Source organism: Perognathus longimembris, chromosome 17 (assembly GCF_023159225.1).
Source record: "Perognathus longimembris pacificus isolate PPM17 chromosome 17, ASM2315922v1, whole genome shotgun sequence".
Classification (NCBI taxonomy): Eukaryota; Metazoa; Chordata; class Mammalia; order Rodentia; family Heteromyidae; genus Perognathus; species Perognathus longimembris.
Window position 1 is genome coordinate 7973993 of NC_063177.1, and position 17859 is coordinate 7991851.

At 46.6% G+C, this 17859-nt stretch overlaps 1 protein-coding gene and 1 long non-coding RNA gene across 11 annotated transcripts in view; one reads left to right on the forward strand and one right to left on the reverse strand.

The window, feature by feature from the left end:
• The window catches only part of Mink1 (misshapen like kinase 1), a 52636-nt gene that overhangs the window by 20276 nt on the left and 14501 nt on the right, over positions 1–17859 (forward strand). For all 10 annotated transcript variants that reach the window (XM_048367120.1, XM_048367117.1, XM_048367124.1 and 7 more), the window contains exons 2-4: positions 14272–14337; positions 17075–17131; positions 17215–17340. In XM_048367120.1, coding sequence (XP_048223077.1) covers positions 14272–14337; positions 17075–17131; positions 17215–17340 — 249 coding nt within the window. The remainder of the gene's footprint in view (positions 1–14271; positions 14338–17074; positions 17132–17214; positions 17341–17859) is intronic.
• LOC125366437 lies at positions 776–4172 on the reverse strand. The gene is made up of 3 exons (XR_007213837.1): positions 4160–4172; positions 4052–4058; positions 776–1133 (listed from the first exon to the last, which is right to left on the reverse strand). It is a non-coding gene; the product is annotated as an uncharacterized LOC125366437 (long non-coding RNA).

A 17859-nucleotide genomic window follows, 5' to 3' on the forward strand; every position in this document is an offset into this window, starting at 1 on the left:
CCCAAAGGCTTTAGGTCTGCTCTCCAACCTGAGCTCTCTGGGGTGGCAAAAGGGTCAAGTTGGGGCTGGGGATATAGCCTAGTGGCAAGAGTGCCTGCCTCGGATACACGAGGCCCTAGGTTCGATTCCCCAGCACCACATATACAGAAAACGGCCAGAAGCGGCGCTGTGGCTCAAGTGGCAGAGTGCTAGCCTTGAGCGGGAAGAAGCCAGGGACAGTGCTCAGGCCCTGAGTCCAAGGCCCAGGACTGGCCAAAAAAAAGGGTCAAGTTGCTTACTTCCCACAGTTGGCTCTGATACATGGAGGCTTAATCTGATCTCACAGGCTACCTCCTCTTGACAGAGGCAGGCACCTGCTGTCTGCTTTCCCTCTGGGTCCTTAGGGCTGGTGTCTTGTGTGTCTGCTTAGACAGGATGCTTGGATAAGGAGGGGGTGATGTCATGAGACTTTTCCTGCCATCTCCCTGCCCTCTCGCCCACATACCCATTCCCATTTTCTCTCTTACACTCTTGCTGGCTTTCTCACATTCCTGCTTCCATTTTCTTTTTCCTTTTGCATCCATCTTAAAGCTACTCATATCTAATTAAAGGATATCTAAGACTCCATACCAGAACACTTGCACCTCCTTTCACATCTCTGCCAATACCAACTGGCTAAGGCCTGTGTCCTTATGAGCCTTGAGTTATTGGGGAAAACCATATCCCTTCTCCTGGTGGTGGCTTTACAAAGTCCATAGGAGGGCTAGCAAGATGACTTTAGGGAGCAGATGTGTTTATGGAAGGTTGAAGTTCCCCTCCCCTAAGGTGTTCCTTGGTGCTGCCATTGCGTTCACCACACTCTTCCTCCTCTTGAGGACCTTCTGGATTATAGGAAGAGCTCAGGAAAACGGGCCTTTTGTTTTCTTGTGGGTGGGAGTGGGAGGGAGCCCAGCTTCTCAGCCCAGCCCAGTTTTCAATCTCCTTTTACAGGATACCAGATAAATAAAGGCTCCCCAGGCCCTAGCAGCCCTCTTTCAGGTCAACTTGCCTGGCTTGAAACTCTCAGGTCACTTCTTGTTGCTTCTCTGTTTAGACCACAGGTTTCCATTCTCCTTCCCTAGTGGCCCCTAGTTCTTTTTCTTTCCCCTGCCCCTCTTTCAACTGTAACCTGGTATGGTTGGTCACAGGAGGAAGAAACCTGTTTCCTGCAAGTGTGAAGAGCTGGGACTGTGGCCCAGCTTCACTGTTAACTTACTTTGCCTTGTCCTCTTGTCCCCTCACATCCTTTGGCAGCAACACCCAGCACTGGCTGCAGCAGCAGTACCACTGGGGCCTATCTGAGTGACTAATCACTGCGGGGCTCGAGCCACAGGGAGACCAGTCCTTCTATTGTCTCTACTGGGCCTTATTATGTTGCCCAAAGACTTCTACTTTTCCTTCTAGGCTGTAAGGTTCCAGATCTTTCTGCCATTCAAGCAGCTTGTCAGACTTTGTGGTATTCATAATGAATCCTTTCAGGTCTAAATTTCTATAATTATAAGACTCATGGGTCAGCAAGAAAACAGGGTCCATTTTCTCCTCCTCTCTGCTTCCCTTGCAGTTGGTTCACAAGCATCTTACCCTGTATGCTTTTAGCACACATGATACTTTCTCAGGACATTAGTTCTCTCCTGTTTCTCTTCTGTTTGTGTTTGATTTTAAGACTATAACCAGGCAACTAGGTATTCTTTAATAGGTACTTACTGGGTAGTATTGATAGTAATTTGCATTTTTCCCAAGTATTAACAAACTACCTCTTCAAGTGTTTCATCTATAGTCCAGGCCAACCCAGAGGAATTACTTTCTGGGTGCAAAGATACCCTAGAAAGAAATCTGGGGCACAGACAAACAGGCCCTGATGTCAGAAAAGTTATTGTTAGTGGAATGAGGACAGGGGCCAGAGTTCTAGATCCAACTTTGAGCCACTTCCAAAAAATGTTATGCCAAATCTCAGCTTCTGACCACCTTTTAACCATTCTGTCATCTATACATTTCTTCCTTTCTTTCCCGTTCCTTTCTCCTCCCTCCGCCCCCCCCCTTTTTTTCCTATGTGGGGCTTGAACTCGGCCTGAACACTATTCTTGAACTCTCTTTGCTCAAGGCTAGTGCTCTACCACTTTGAGCCATAGCTCCAGTTCTGGTTTTCTGGTGGTTAATTGGAGATAAGAGTCATAGACTTTCCTTCCCTGGCTGGCTTTCAGTGGCCCTCAGATCTCAGCCTCCTGAGTAGCTAGGATTATAGGCATGAGTCACCAGTGGCTGGCTTCTCTCTCTCTCTCTCTCTCTCTCTCTCTCTCTCTCTCTCTCTCTCTCTCTCCTCTCTCTCTCTCTCTCTCTCTCTCTCTCTCTCTCCCTCTCTCTCTCTCCTTTCTTTCCTTCTTATGCTGGTACTGGGGCTTGGACTCAGGTCCTAGGCAATGTCCCTATTTCTCTCAAAGCTGGTCTGCTCTACCACTTGAACCACAGATCCACTTCTGGCTTTTCTGCTGATTACTTAGAGACAGTCTTCCAGACTTTCCTGACTGTTCTGGCTTCAAACTATAATCCTCGGGCTGGGGATATGGCCTAGTGGCAAGAGCACTTGCCTCGTATACATGAAGCCCTCGGTTCGATTCCCCAACACCACATATACAGAAAATGGCCAGAAGCGGCGCTGCGGCTCAAGTGGCAGAGTGCTAGCTAGCCTTGAGCAAAAAGAAGCCAGGGACAGTGCTCAGGCCCTGAGTCCAAGGCCCAGGACTGGCAAAAAAAAAAACACCATAATCCTCAGGTCTCAACTGTGCATGTGTAGGGCAGGGGGTGCATGTGCACACCAGTCCTGGAGATAAGAGTCTCATGGACTTTCCTGCCTGGGCTGGGTTCAAACTGTGATCCTCAGATCTCAGCCTCCTGAGTAGCTAGAATTACAGGCGTGAGCCACCAGTGCCGCTTTTATTCCTTATCCAGATGGAAGCCTTGGAAGCGCCCCAGTGGGGAGCAGAGCAGGGAAAGAGAAGTTCAAGGCTGTGGCAGTTTCTTTTCTAGTCAGTTTTGATTAACAGAGTCCAAGGTAAAGACATAAATAGTGTCTGTGGAGAATCAAGATTTGCTGTGCCCAGTTGGTCAGCAACTCTCATGCCCCTGGTTTGGGGAGAGTCTGAAGCCTAAAACAGTGCTTTTTTTTTTTTGGCCAGTCCTGGGCCTTGGACTCAGGGCCTGAGCACTGTCCCTGGCTTCTTCCTGCTCAAGGCTAGCACTCTGCCACTTGAGCCACAGCGCCGCTTCTGGCCGTTTTCTGTATATGTGGTGCTGGGGAATCGAACCTAGGGCCTCGTGTATCCGAGGCAGGCACTCTTGCCACTAGGCTATATCCCCAGCCCAACTAAAACAGTGCTTTTTATGAAGGTTAGGGCTATATATATATATAGTTGGGAAGACTGACACACACGGTGAGGCTAGCTCATACCCTCTAACCCCTGATAAGCCCAAGCTGTGTATTTTCTCTATACCCACTCAGTTTTGTGCCTCCTTTCCTCCAGCCCTTCATCTTCAGCATCTTCCAGAAACTTTCCTTGGCCAGACTCATCTCTACCCTGCCCTGCCTAGCATTTGTACATTAAACAAGCAGGCATTAGAGTGTCTTGTATGTAGTCACAAATATACCTAGCACTAGGAGAAAGGCAGAGACATGGAGGGTGGGCAGTCCCTGAACTATACAAGAGTCCTATCTCAAAGGAACTGCACATTACCATGCATTAAATATATGCATGGGACATGGTCCATCTATATGGTATTGCAGCCACCAAGAGAACTTTTGCAGTTAATATCACTGTTGTTTCCACTGAAAAAAGCAATCCATGTAATTATATGCCATGGATGAACTCATATGTATAAAGCGCCAGGGCCATGAAACACTTGCTTTCTTTTTTCCCTCTGAAGTGCTGGGGATGGAACCAGGCACATGTGTGCAAGGCCAGTGCTCCACCACTGGGCTGCATCCTGAACATACAAGTAGACCTGTCATTTGTCTCAGAGCCTCCTTCAGTAATTGAACCTCTTTTCTTCTTTTTTTGTTTATGTGGCACTGAGGAATCGAACTTGGCCTCATGCATTCTAGGCAAACACTCTCCCACTAAGCCATATTCCTAGCCCTGAGCCTAACTCTCTTATCATGCCTCCCACAGTTTCCACCAGCTGGAAATGTTAATTAAATGGGAAAATTTTAATGTTTATAAAGTTTGGGAAGAAATACTCTAGCGAGATAAAGTGCCTCAAGACAAGGTCCAGTGGCTCATGCTTACAATCCCAGCTATGCTAGAGGGTGAGACTTGGAAGACCACAGCTTGAGACCAGCTGGGGTAGAAAAGTCTTGGAGACTCCATTTCCAGTTAACAAGCAAAATGCCAGCCTGGAGATAGGGCTCAAGTGATGATAGAGCTCCAACCATGAGCAAGAAAACTGAGTAAGAGCTAGGGGCTCTGATTCAAACCCCAGTACTACTCGTATAAAGGGGGAGGAAAAACAAAAACCAGCTACAGACCTTGCTTGTTCACTGTTGAATGAAAGTAGTTTTGCATATGCCATATATTTAGTGTGTTTTCATTTGTTATTTTTCATTCAGGCATTATATCATTATGAATCTATAAGTCTCATACTGTGTATAATACCCAGGTGTCACCTAAACATGGCTCTTGCCCTTAAGCAGCTTCTGTTCTATGTGGAAAATGAAACCTGTGTGTGGTCTCAACGTGAGAATAATAATACTGTCTACCTCACAGTTACATGAGGATTAAATTGGTTGGTATGTGTAAAAACTCAGCACTGTGCTAATTGGTTGAGAATCTCATTGGCATCTGAGCAGGCAGAACTGCAGCATTGCTGATCCTAGAAACTGGAATTGTGGGGGTAGTTCTGGACTTGCGGTTAACAGCAGAGGATGGCTAGAATCCCTCACCCACTCTCCCACTTGCAGCTCCTCTTCTGTAGCTGTGTCTCCTCTCCCTTTGAGTCTGCTTTGCTCTCTATGTATCTGTCCTGTTCTGACACCTCTGCTTTCCTTTACCTAAGAAAATATTGGCCTCTCTAGGCCTGATCTTCATTTTTCTATCTGGCATCTTCCCTCTGAGTTGGTACAGCTGAGAGGAAGTTTGCCCTAGGTCACTGTTTCCTTTCAATCTTGGACTGTTTATCTTGGGTCAAAAACTCATATCTTGGAATCCTGCTAGTACTAGAAAGGGAACCAAATGGTTGAAAATTTGTTCAGGCAACAGGAGCTGTGAATTCGTTCGACAAAGCACAGGGTGGGCCTTGGAGTCAGATTTTTTTTTTTTCTTTGCCAGTCCTGGGCCTTAGACTCAGGGCCCAAGCACTGCTTGCCCCTGGCTTCTTTTTGCTCAAGGCTAGCACTCTGCCACTTGAGCCATAGTGCCACTTCTGGCCGTTTTCTATGTATGTGGTGCTGGGGAATCAAACCCAGGGCTTCATGTATATGAGGAAAGCACTCTTGCCACTAGGCCATATTCCCAGCCTGGAGTCAGATTTTTTGAGGTCATATCTTGGCTCTACTACTTGCAAGTTGTATGTAACTGTGAGCTGTCTAACAATAGTAGTAGCCACCTCAAAGTTTTTGTTATGAGATGATACCTCTAAAGAACTTGGCAGTACCAGGAACAAAGGAAGTGCTTTAAAATGACTAGCTATTATAATTATTAAGGCACATAGGGAGCTTGGGCAGTGAGCCCATTCCTGAGACAGCCCGGTAGAAGATGTCAGGAGGTGGTACAATGGAGGCTGGAAGAGGGATAGATGATGATGGCATGTATTGTTCAGAAGAGGCGCTGGGAAGATCACAGCTGTGAACATCATACTTCCATGATGGCTGTGTTCCAGACTTAGTCAAGTTTGTTCTCTTAAAGCACTCTGTACACCTCCATAGCACTAAGACTTGCCGTAGCTATAGGTAAATAATCAGTTGTCGGTTTTTTTGTGTTTGCCTCCCCATTAATATGTGAGAGGCCACTGCACCCCATTTTGTTCACTGTTCTGCTCCCTCGCCTAACAGTCACTGACAGAGAAGAAAGGAATAGACTTATGTTGTCAGCTTCACAGAACGTGGACTCGAGTATTTGGAATGATAGAATTGGAAAGTCTTCTTAGCTTGTCAAAGGGAACCCAGAGATTTAGTGACTTATGTTCAAATACGGTAAAGCTGAGAATTGAAACCAAATTGTTAATGACATGAGTTATTTTATTACATTATTTTCTTTGTTTGACTCAGGACTTTTCTGTGTCATTAGATCGGAAGCATTTTAAGGTTTCTCTTCCATGTTGGTAGGAATTTTCAGTGCTCTAACTTTCTTAGAGGGGAAATTGACATTAATCAGAATTTATTGAGCACTATGGAAGATAATCTTAGGGTAATTTCTTTAGTAATAATTAGCTTTATTGAGATACAATTCACAGGGCATAAAAATCCACCTTTTAGAAGTATTTCCAAGTACTTTTTAGTATATGCACACATTTGTGCAACCATCACCACTAACTGCAGAACATTTTCATCAGCCCACCTGAAACCTAGTTCTCACTAGCAGTGCCTGCCCATGTCCTCCCTCTCTACCAGACCTGGCTGGCACTAACCTACTTCCTGTCTGGGTGAGTTGCTTCTTCTGGACATGACATGTTAAATGGGTTCTAGAATATGTAGCCTTTGTGACTGGTGTCTTCCATTAACACAACATTTTCAAGGTGTTACAGCATTTAGCAGCAGAACTGCATTTCTTTTTACCATCAGTAGTCTCCATTGTATAGATAACACCACATTCATCCATCTGTAAGTCGATGGGCATTAGGGTGGTTTCTATTTTCTGACTGTTGTGAATAATTCTGCTGTGAACATGTGCGTACAGGTTCTTGTTTGGACATGTGCTTGAGTAGAATTCCACCTTGCCATGGGATTGCTGGCTCATGATAACTCTGCTTAACATTTGAGGAATTGCCCAACTGTTTGCAAAGTGGCTGCATCATTTCACATTCCCACCAGTAATCTACTGAGGGTTTCAGTTCCTAACCAGCACTTGTCATTGTCTGTCGCCACCCTGGTGGGTGTGACCTGGTATCTGATTGTGGGGTGTGTGTGTGTGTGTGTGTGTGTGTGTGTGTGTGTGTGTGTGTGTGTGTGTGTGTTGGTTTGGGAGGGTTTTTTGTCGGTCTTGGGGCTTGGACTCTGGGCCTGGGTGCTATCCCTGAGCTCTTTTGCTCAAGGCTAGCACTCTACCACTTTGAGCTACAGACCACTTCTGGTTTTCTGGTGGTTAATTGGAGATAAGTGTCTTACAGACTTTCCTGCCCAGGCTGGCTTTGAACTGCAGTCCTCAGATTTCAGCCTCCTGAGTAGCTAGGATTACAGGTGTGAGCCACTGGCACCTGGCTTTTGGTATCATTTATAAGAACTCATTATTGATCCCAGTCAATGAAGACATACTCCTGAATTTGTTTGCGTTTGCTTTATTCTTGTGGTTTTAACCCTTTTGCTTTTAGGTCTGTGATCTATTTCGAGTTAGTTTCTGCCTGTGATATAGGGGTCCAACTTAATTCTTCTATATGCAGATGTCCAGCTGTTCCTGAGCCCCTTACTGAAGAAACCATAGAATGATCTTGGCACCTTGTTGAAAATAAGTTGATGATTAATTTAAGAGTTCCAGCTGGGCTGGGAATATGGCCTAGTGGCAAGAGTGCTTGCCTCGTATACATGAAGCCCAGGGTTCAATTCCCCAGCACTACATATATAGAAAACGGCCAGAACTGGCGCTGTGGCTCAAGTGGCAGAGTGCTAGCCTTGAGCAAAAAGAAGCCAAGGACAGTGCTCAGGCCCTGAGTTTAAGGCCCAGGACTGGCAAAAAAATAAAGAGTTCCAGCTGGGAATGTGGCTTAGTGGTAGAATGCTTGCCTAGCATTCATAAAGCCTAGGTTCGATTCTTCAGTACCACATAAACAGAAAAAGCAGGAAGTGGTGCTGTGGCTCAAAGTGGTAGAGTGCTAGCCTTGAGTAAAAGAAGCTCAGGGACAGAGCCCAGGCCCTGAGTTCAAGCCCCCAGGACTGGCAAAAAATAAAAAAGAGTTCTACTTTTGTATCCAAAATTCTTTCTTATCCTGTGTTTCTGTCACTTGAGCTTTTTTTCACTCAAGGCTGTCTCCCCTGTAGAATCTCCTTACCTTCAAAGAGAGTGACCCAAACCCAGGTAGTTACAGTATTTGAAGGGCTACATTTGTAGCCTAATCAGTACAGGAATCAAATCAAATTGCTGCACATCCCTAGGCATTTTGAATCCTTGGATTTGTGGGAAAGGTTGGATTCTTATTGCTGCTACAAACCAAAGGAAGTAAGTTTATACATGCTGGAGTAGAAACATATACTCCCTGGGCTGGGAATGTTTGCCTAGCTTATGCAAGACCTTGAGTTTGATTTCCAGCACCACCAAAACAACCTAAACCAATCCTCCCCTTCCCCTCCCCCACAAAAAAACCCATCATACTTACATACATGTGCATAAATGTGTATATATTTAAAAGTTTCCTGATCTGTTAGCTTCCCCTTTCAGCTTCTTCCCATCCAGAGACATGAGAGATTACCCCACTTTTGAGAACCCTCTCATCTGACCCTGCTGCCTCCTCTAAGTGTCATCTGATTTCCCTTCCTCTCAAAGTTAGACTTCTGCAGAGAGGACACTTCCTCTAGCCTTTGCTTCCTCATCTGTTGTCTCCTCCTGTCCCACTGTCTGCTGTGTTCCCAGGAAGGGTCCCGAGGTTAAAATTCCGTGTCTGACTGCTCTGTGGCCCACCTGTCATCCACACAGACCAGCTGAGTCTGTTCAGTCTGATCTTCAGCATGCAGCCACTCCTGCAGCCATTCCCTGTATTCCGTCTTGGTTTCACATTCACCAGGGGCCTCTGCATCTTCACCTCCAGATCGAGTTTCTAGTCACTTGATAGATGTGTCCTCCCATGTCTCCCCTTTGCCACCCTCCATTACCTGTTACCAATTTGGAAGCTTACCTCGTCTCCAAAGCCCTCCATGACAGTCTCTTCCAGGCACCTGCTGGAAACTTCTACCTAGGCTTTCATTCTCTTCCCTAAAGCCATGAAGACAACTTAGTACCCAACGCCACTCCCTCTCAGTTTGTGAGAAGAAATGAGGCCCCAAGCAAGCGCTTGCTCAGGGACACGTGGCTGGTGTTCAAGTTCTCACTGGAAGCTGTTTGCCTGTGCTCTTCTCCCCACACCAAGTGTATTTCCAGCTGCTTTCATGCTTTCCGTTGCTCTGTGCTGTGTAGCCTGTGTGTCTGAAATGCTGACGTGATGCTTGACCCTATTGTTAGTACCCTCTGTGAAATGAGATAGGCTTCCTGTTTGATTTTCTTGGATTAGGGCCTAGCCCAGTTTAGGGAAAACAGATACTAATGCAAGGTGGATAATAATGGAGCAACAGTAAATATTAGGCTCAGGTGTGCCTTTCCTGATGAGGCAGGTAGAAGTCATGCCAGTGCTGGAACAGAAGAGTAAAATAAGGAGCACATGTGTTAAACCCATCACTGGTGGCAACAGAGAGCCCCAGGACTGGGGATGGGCCTGAGTGGCAGCCCAGGAATTGAGAGTAAAGCAGGGACCTGGAGGAAGGAGGACGGGACAGGGGTGGCTCAGGGAGAGGAGCCTCAGAGCATGGAGCCCAGATGGGATAATAGAGCAAAGACAAAGAGCTTCTGTTGAAAAGGTAGATTGGGCTCAGGCTTTGTGGATCGTTTTGAGGGCTGGGGGGCACAAGAGGCTGGTGATTACCAACTCCAAGAGGTGTGGTCAGGAAGCAGAATTGAAACTCATTGTATATTAATATCTGAACTCAGTGCTCCAGCTTACAGGGTTTATTTTATCTTCGGTGCCTCCCATTCCTGTAGACGGAGTCAAATTGGGAGTTAGAATTACAGCACTCAGGCAGTACATAGTTCTGGCTCATGAGCCTAAAACAGGGAAAATTCTTCTCTAAAAATTATCTTACCCATCAAGACCCTTCCCAAACCTGTCACCCAGTTTTTCTGCTGTAGTTACACAGCAAAGCATTGTATAATAATGTAACACAACAATGTTTTTAACTATCATGATATTCATAAATTTATGATGGAATTCCAGAGAAATAAAAATGGAATTAAGTATCAGTATAATGTTTAACAATGCCTGACAGTGAAATATTATTTAATGTACTTATTTGTTATCATTAAGAAATTACTGGTACCAGACCCCTCATACTTTCACTCAGCTTTCTTGCTCAGAGTTTATATTCTACCCCTTGAACTATGCCTCTAGTCAAATATTTTTGCTGTTTTTTTGGTGATGAAGTCTTTTTTTTTTTGCCAGTCCTGGGTCTTGGACTTAGGGCCTGAGCACTGTCCCTGGCTTCTTTTTGCTCAAGGCTAGCACTCTGCCACTTGAGCCACAACACCACTTCTGGCCATTTTCTATATATGCGGTGCTGGGGAATCAAACCCAGGGCTTCATGTATACAAGGCAAGCACTCTTGCCACTAGGCCATATTCCCAGCCCGTGATGAAGTTTTTCAAACTTTTTGTCCTGGCTATCTTTGAATTGAGATCCTCCAGGTATTAGCCTTCTAAGTATCTAGAATTGTGGATATGAGCCATCAACACCCAACTCAAAATAGCTTTTTAATATGTATGATATATTCTATCTTAAAAATTTCCTTTTTGGGGCATATACAGAAAATGGCCGGAAGTGGCACTGTGGCTTAAGTGGCAGAGTGCTAGCCTTGAGCAAAAGGAAGCCAGGGACAGTGCTCAGGCCCTGAGTCCAAGGCCCCGGACTGACCAAAAAAAAAATTTTTTTTTCCTTTGTTTCTTTTGTGTCATTCAATTGTCAATCTTTATGGTGTACATAGTTTATCTGGAAAAAAGTTACAGGGTTCCTTTGTTAGGCATTATAACCAAACAATAATTTTAGAACTGTGTAAAATTTGATTTTTAAATGTGTGACTGAAAAACAAAACAAAAAACACACAAAAAAAAGAATTACAGCACTCAGCCAGGTGCCGATGGCTCAACTATACTCCTACACTGGAGGCTGAAATCTGAAGATCAAGGTTGAAAGCCAGCCCAGGCAGGAAGAGACTTTTATTTCCAGTTAATGGCTAAAAAAGCCAAAGTTGGAGCTGTGGCTCACAAGTGGTAGAGCACTAATGTTGAATGAAAAGGCTCACGGGCAGTGCCCAGGCCCTGCATTTAAGCTTAGGACTGGTGCACGTGCACGCGCATGTGCCCACACACATGCACACACACCAGAAGCCAGTGGCTTGTGCCTGTGATCCTAGCTACTCAGGAGGATGTGATCTGGAGATCATAATTTTAAGCCAGCTAGAGCAGAAAAGTCTGTGAGACACATCTCCAATTAACCAGCAAAAAGCTAGAAGTAAAGCTATGGTTCAAGTGGTAGAGGGTGCCAATCTAGAGCAAAAATGCTAAGAGAGTGAGTGCCCTGGTCCTGAGTTCAAGCCCCAGTACCAGTGCGCACGCAGGTGCACACACACACTCACAAAAGTTATTTGTGGTGATTTGAGGCAGCGGTAGAACATCACTATTCCTTTAACCGTCCCACCAGATTTTCCTTTATTAGGAGCATTCCAAAAATAACAACCATGAGTCCTTACTCCTGTCTCACTCCACTGGGAAAAACAAAAACAACAAAACCTAATTAGAGTCAAGGAAGGACTTCCCAACAATGAGTGTTTCCATCAGTCCTCTCTTGGGGAGATTTTTTTTTTTTTTTTTTTTGGCCAGTCCTGGGCCTTGGACTCAGGGCCCGGGCACCGTCCCTGGCTTCTTCCCGCTCAAGGCCAGCACTCTGCCACCTGAGCCACAGCGCCCCTTCTGTCCGTTTTCCATATATGTGGTGCTGGGGAATCGAACTGAGAGCTTCATGTGTAGGAGGCATGCACTCTTGCCACTAGGCCATATTCCCAGCCCTCTTGGGGAGATTTTTAATGAAATGTGTTCTCTTCCAGCCAAACCTTAATGCCTAGAACTTTAGATAGATAACTTCTTTCCAGATTCAGCTTTCAGGTTCAGACAAACCTCTCATTGACAACTCCCGCCACCCCCCACATACATGCCCTGCAGCACCAGTGCCTCCCTTTCCTGTGAGCTCCACTGACTTTTTAGATCTGGTAAAGATTTTCAGTAACTTGAGGTAGAACAAAATAATTGACTACATACAGGCCATGAAGTGCTTTTTTCATTTTTGTTGTTGGTAGTGGGCTTTGAACTCAGATCCTTATGCTTGCTAGGCAGATCAACCTTTTGAGCCAGGCCTGCAGCTTTCTGCTTTATTGTTCTCAAATAGTATCTGCTGCTTTTTACTCCAGTCACCCTCAGCTGCCATGCCGCTGCCTACACCTCCTGCTTAGCTGCAGTTAAACTGTGTGTCACAGTGCTTGGCCACCAAGTCCCATCAGAGCATGTAGGAGGTCCACCCAGTCCTGCCCAATGCTTTCTGGGTGGGCTGTCCAGGTTCTTGTGGACCATCAACTCCCAGTCATTAGTGCTAGACAGATTTCTTTCTTTTTTTTTTTTTGCCAGTCCTGGGCCTTGGACTCAGGGCCTGAGCACTGTCCCTGGCTTCTTTTTGCTCAAGGCTAGCACTCTGCCACTTGAGCCACAGCACCACTTCTGGCCATTTTCTGTATATGTGGTGCTGGGGAATCAAACCTAGGTCTTCTTGTATTAGAGGCAAGCACTCTTGCCACTAGGCTATATCCCCAGCCCCCTAGACAGATTTCTTAAGAGGACTGGGCCCCTTTCTCCAGGGAATTAACAAAATACATTTATAGCAGGGCACCTATAATCCTAGCTATTCAAGGAGCTGAGGTCTGAGGATCACGGTTTGAAGCCAACCTGGGAAGGAAAGTCCATGAGACTACCTCCAGTTAACCACCAAAAAAACAGAAATGGAACTGTGGCTCAAGTGGTGTAGAGCACTAGCCTTGAGTGAAAAAGCGGAGGCCCTGAATTCAAGCCCCACTACTGGCACAAAAATAAATTTTTACAAATGCACTTCTCCATGCTTTAGTCTAGCTGTTGAAGGAGCCAGGGCTCATCCATTTCTCCCCTTCAGTACCTCTGACAAAATGGACAGCGTGTTTAGTGAAGACATCTTGGAAAGCCTCAGGCTGGTATTTCCTGGTCTCCACCACGACCAAGTCCTGTCTTGTCTGCTGATTATTTTAGCGAATGAAGACATTTGGGTCTTGTTTGTGGGTCTCTTTTGTTGTGTTTCTGTTTTTTAATTTTAGAAATACTACATTGTTTTTCAAAAACAATAGAAGATTTAGATTTGATACTGTTAGGTCAAGTGTTACCTGATCTCAATAGTGTGTTCCTCAGTGGCTGCCTTACTCCTGCCTCCTCCTTCAGAAGCAGAGCAGGATGGTACAGGGGCCAATGTCTCCAGCTTGTAGTCGTCCTACCTTCTAATTTCTCTCTTTCAAAAAAGCATTTCTCCCATGGGGAGCCTTGGGACAGGCTGGCAGCTGTGCTGCTGAGGCCAGGCTGCCTGCTGTGGCCCCGGGAGGCTAGGCCTCTTTAGAGGCTTTGTTCCCCCAGGCCCTCCTCCTGGCACTGCTAGGCTCTGGAGAGAAGCAATGCAGAGTTCTCCCTGCTCATCTGACCCATTGGAGGCCCTTTCCTAAGTCACTTGCTCTCCTTTCTTTGCCTTACCTGCCCCCAGATGACCCAACTTCAGGCCAGAAGCCCTCCTTTTGGAAGAACTCGGAAGGGGAGAAAAGGACTGGCTCCTCCTGTGATCATCCTGTCTTTAAAATAAAATAAGAACAATAACAATTAACTTTTATTGCATACACATACTCTGTGCCAGGTTCCATCTTGGCATTTTATGAGCATTACTTCACTTGAAGTCCTCACCAAACCCAGAGGTGTGTCCTCAGGCACCCTCATTTTGCAGGCAAGGATAAACAGAGGTTGTCAGCAAGTTCGAAATTGGGACTATGCCTTGAAAAGCCACTGGGACGCTGACATTCGTCTACTTCTCTCCTTTGAACTCTTCCCTTTCCCCCATTCCTTCCACCATAGGCCCCCAGGTACAACCTGCTCCTACTTACAGCACAGTCTGAATGAGTACCTCTCCTCCCCTCTAGCATCAAATCCTTTTTGAAGTTCTGACATCTGTTTTTTCTGTCTTCTTCCCATCCCCTCTCCCCAGGACCCTGCTGGAATCTTTGAGCTGGTGGAGGTGGTTGGCAATGGAACCTATGGACAGGTGTACAAGGTGAGATAGGCATGGTGCAGAAGTGCGGCCTGCACAGCTGGGGGCTCTCTTGAGAGGAATGGGAGAAGTGGTTTTGGATCTGGAGATTTGAGGGGGGGTGGGGAGGGCTTCCTGAGAAAGGACCTGAGAGAGAGGCAAACAGAACAGCAGCAAAGGGCAGGGGAGTGGGGATGGGGTGTCATTGGCTGGTTTCTAACTCTGAGACAGAACTAGTTCTGGGTGTGGCAGGACAGGTCTGTAGCTGGCAGCTGAGAGACAGGAAGCAGGAAGAACCCGAAGGCAGTGGGGACAGTATGGGGATGTGGGTGTCAGAGTTCACGTGGGAATTTGGAGCCCAGGCCAGAGGTATGGGCTTGGTTCCTTCCTGGATTTGACAGGTGCCCCTCTCCAGAGAGGAAGCCGCTTTCTTGACTTTCAGCAGAGCTGCAGCCAGAGCACAGACCTGCTTTCGAGGCTGTGTATCTATCTGCACACAGCGGTGTTTCCTTAGCCGTTGACTGCAGCTTTTAGCCTGGCCAGCTAGGCAACAAGCTCACATGGCCTGACCACTGCCCATACTTGGATGGGGGAGGGCAGCAGCAGGAAGTAGAGTTGTTCAAGGTGGGCACTGCCCTACATTGGAAGTCCCTCTAGAACACAGCAAAACCTACTTCTTCATTTCTAGACAAAGTACTAGCCATTTCCACAAGTCTAATGCATCTGTGTGTCACTAGGACTCTTGCCTTTCTCCTTCCTCCTTCCCTTCTAAGCTTTGGGAAACAGGCACCCCTATTTCTTGCCTAGTTGTTTCCATGGAAAAGGCAGCTATGTCCTTTTTTTTTTTTAAGTTTTAGCCAGGATTTATGTTAATATTTAACAGGACAAAGTAAGAAGAGTTGCCAGAGCCAGTGGCTCATGGCTATAATCCTAACTTAGGAGGCTGAGACATGAGAATTGCAGTTCAAAAGCAGCCCAAGCAGGAAAGTCTGTGAAACTCTTACCTCTGATTAACCACCAGAAAACCGGAAGTGGCACTGGCTCAAGTGGTAGAGCTCATGGACAGCACCCAGGGCAGAGTTCAAGCTCTAGAAGTGACAAAAAGAAAAAAAAGGAGTTGGAAAAAGCATGACACATTTTCTGTTCTCCACACAGGAAATGAGAGAGTAGAGAAAGCCTCCTAGGCTCGGGATCTTGAATGGCTGCTGAGGGCAAGATTAATCCAAGAGCTGGCAGTACCTGTGTCTATTACACAAAGGGCTGCCTTCTACCACTCTGCCCTTCTCAGGAAGCCTTGGGATTTTCTGCCCAAGCCTTTGATAGGCTCTGCCTAAGAATTTGTCCAGGATGGTGGGGAGAATGAGGACTAGCTAGGACACAGTCAGGAAAGGGACCTTCCTTCTATTAGACTGGTGATAGGCTGGGCACCAGTGTCTTATGCCTGTAATCCTAGCTCCTCAGGAGGCTGAGATCTGAGGATCGTGGTTCAAAGTCAGCCAGGCAGGAAAGTCTGCGAGACTTTTTATCAATAGTTAATCACAAAAAAGGCCTGAAGGCTGGGGATATAGCCTAGTGGCAAGAGTGCCTGCCTCGGATACACGAGGCCCTAGGTTCGATTCCCCAGCACCACATGTACAGAAAAGGGCCAGAAGTGGCGCTGTGGCTCAAGTGGCAGAGTGCTAGCCTTGAGCGGGAAGAAGCCAGGGACAGTGCTCAGGTCCTGAGTCCAAGGCCCAGGACTGGCAAAAAAAAAAAAAAAAAGGCCTGAAGTAACACTATGGCTCAAGTGGTGTAGAGCACACACTTTGAGCAAAAGGAGTTCAAGGACAGCACCCGGGCCCAGAGTTCAAGCCCGAGGACCATTAAAAAAAAAAAAAAGACTGGTGATGAAGCCAGGCACTGGTAGCTCACAACTGTAATCCTAGCTACTCAGGAGGCTGAAATCTGAGGATTTGAGTTAAAAGCCAGCCTGAGCAAGAAAGTCAGTGAGACTTTTATCTCATTAACCACCAAAAAGCCATGGCTCAAGTACTAGTGCATTAACCTTGAGGAAAAGAACTCAGAGACAAGTGCCCAGGCCTTGACTTCAAGTCACAGTACCAACACATATACACAAAAACTAGTGATGGCTACTGGGTCCCTGTGGATCACATTTATAATCCTACTTAGGAAGTTGAGTTCAGAGTATTATGGTTTCAACAAATCCTAGAGACACCTCCAATTAGCCAGCAAAAAGCCAGAAATGGAGTCATGGTTCAAATGGTAGAACACATTAGTAAATGCAAAAGGCTGAGTGAAAGTTAGAGACCCTGAGTTAAGATCCCAGCACACAGAAGACTAGTGCTGGTCAACTCCTGTCTGGAATAGGTGAACCAGAAATAGGCTAGGCATTTTGTTTTCCATAGATAAGAAGGGGGAAGCTGCTTCCTTCCCAGCACCACCACGGGGATGCAGAGGTGACTTGGATCTAACTTCCAGTCTGAAGGCATTCTGTGCCAGGGAGGTGAAATAAAACACCCCGCATGTCACTCTTCTTTCCTCATCTTTGTCACATCTTATCTTTATAGCATGGAAGTGTAGTCTGAGTAGTTTTTCTTTTAGCCTCTTCCTTCTCCTGTGACCACATGTAGACTCAGGTGTCTAGCCACAGTGAAAGCATAGAAAACAGCTCTAAGATGTACCCTCCAGGAAACAGGCCTTCTTTATTCTACTCCCTGAGCATGCATCCAGACCCCTCCATGCTCTGCTTTTTGCCCTGTAGGGTCGGCATGTCAAGACTGGGCAGCTGGCTGCCATCAAGGTCATGGATGTCACGGAGGTAGGGAGTGGAGCTGGGCAGAGGGAAGGTTGGCATCAGCAGGGGGCTGTTGGGGTCTCAGGGCTTGCCTCCTATTCACCTAGGATGAGGAGGAAGAGATCAAACAGGAGATCAACATGTTGAAAAAGTATTCTCACCACCGCAACATTGCCACCTACTATGGGGCTTTCATCAAGAAGAGCCCCCCTGGGAACGATGACCAGCTCTGGGTGAGAAATGCCTCTGCCTGCCCCTCCTGTACATTCCCCACCTCCAGGCATTCATGTGGAACCCCAACAGTGCTAGCATCTCTTCCTGCTAGCCCTACCTTCAGTGTGCCCAGCCTCTCCTGCTTATGGATCACCTTTGCCCTGGCCAGTCTGACAGACACTTTATAAATGGCAGTAGACACCTGGTCTTGGCCAGAATGGACTGGGGAAATTTAATCCATCTGTTCTCCTACTTGCAAGCATACCTCTGGGATCCTGGGAAAGCCACAGAACCAAAATTCCTACAGGAAACAATAGGACTCAGACACTAGCCATGTACCCTTTCTGGCAGTATGCAGCCCTTCTGGGTTTTGAACCAGAGCCTGCCCAAATTCCTTCTGACCCAAAACATTCCTAAGACTCATTCCCCTCCCTAGCTTGGGCTGGGGTGCCATCGGATTCTTCCAGCATTGCCCTTTGTGGCATTGGGCCCAGCTCCAAAGGAAAGAGCAGCAAGGAGCATTAAAGTGGCTGTGGGCT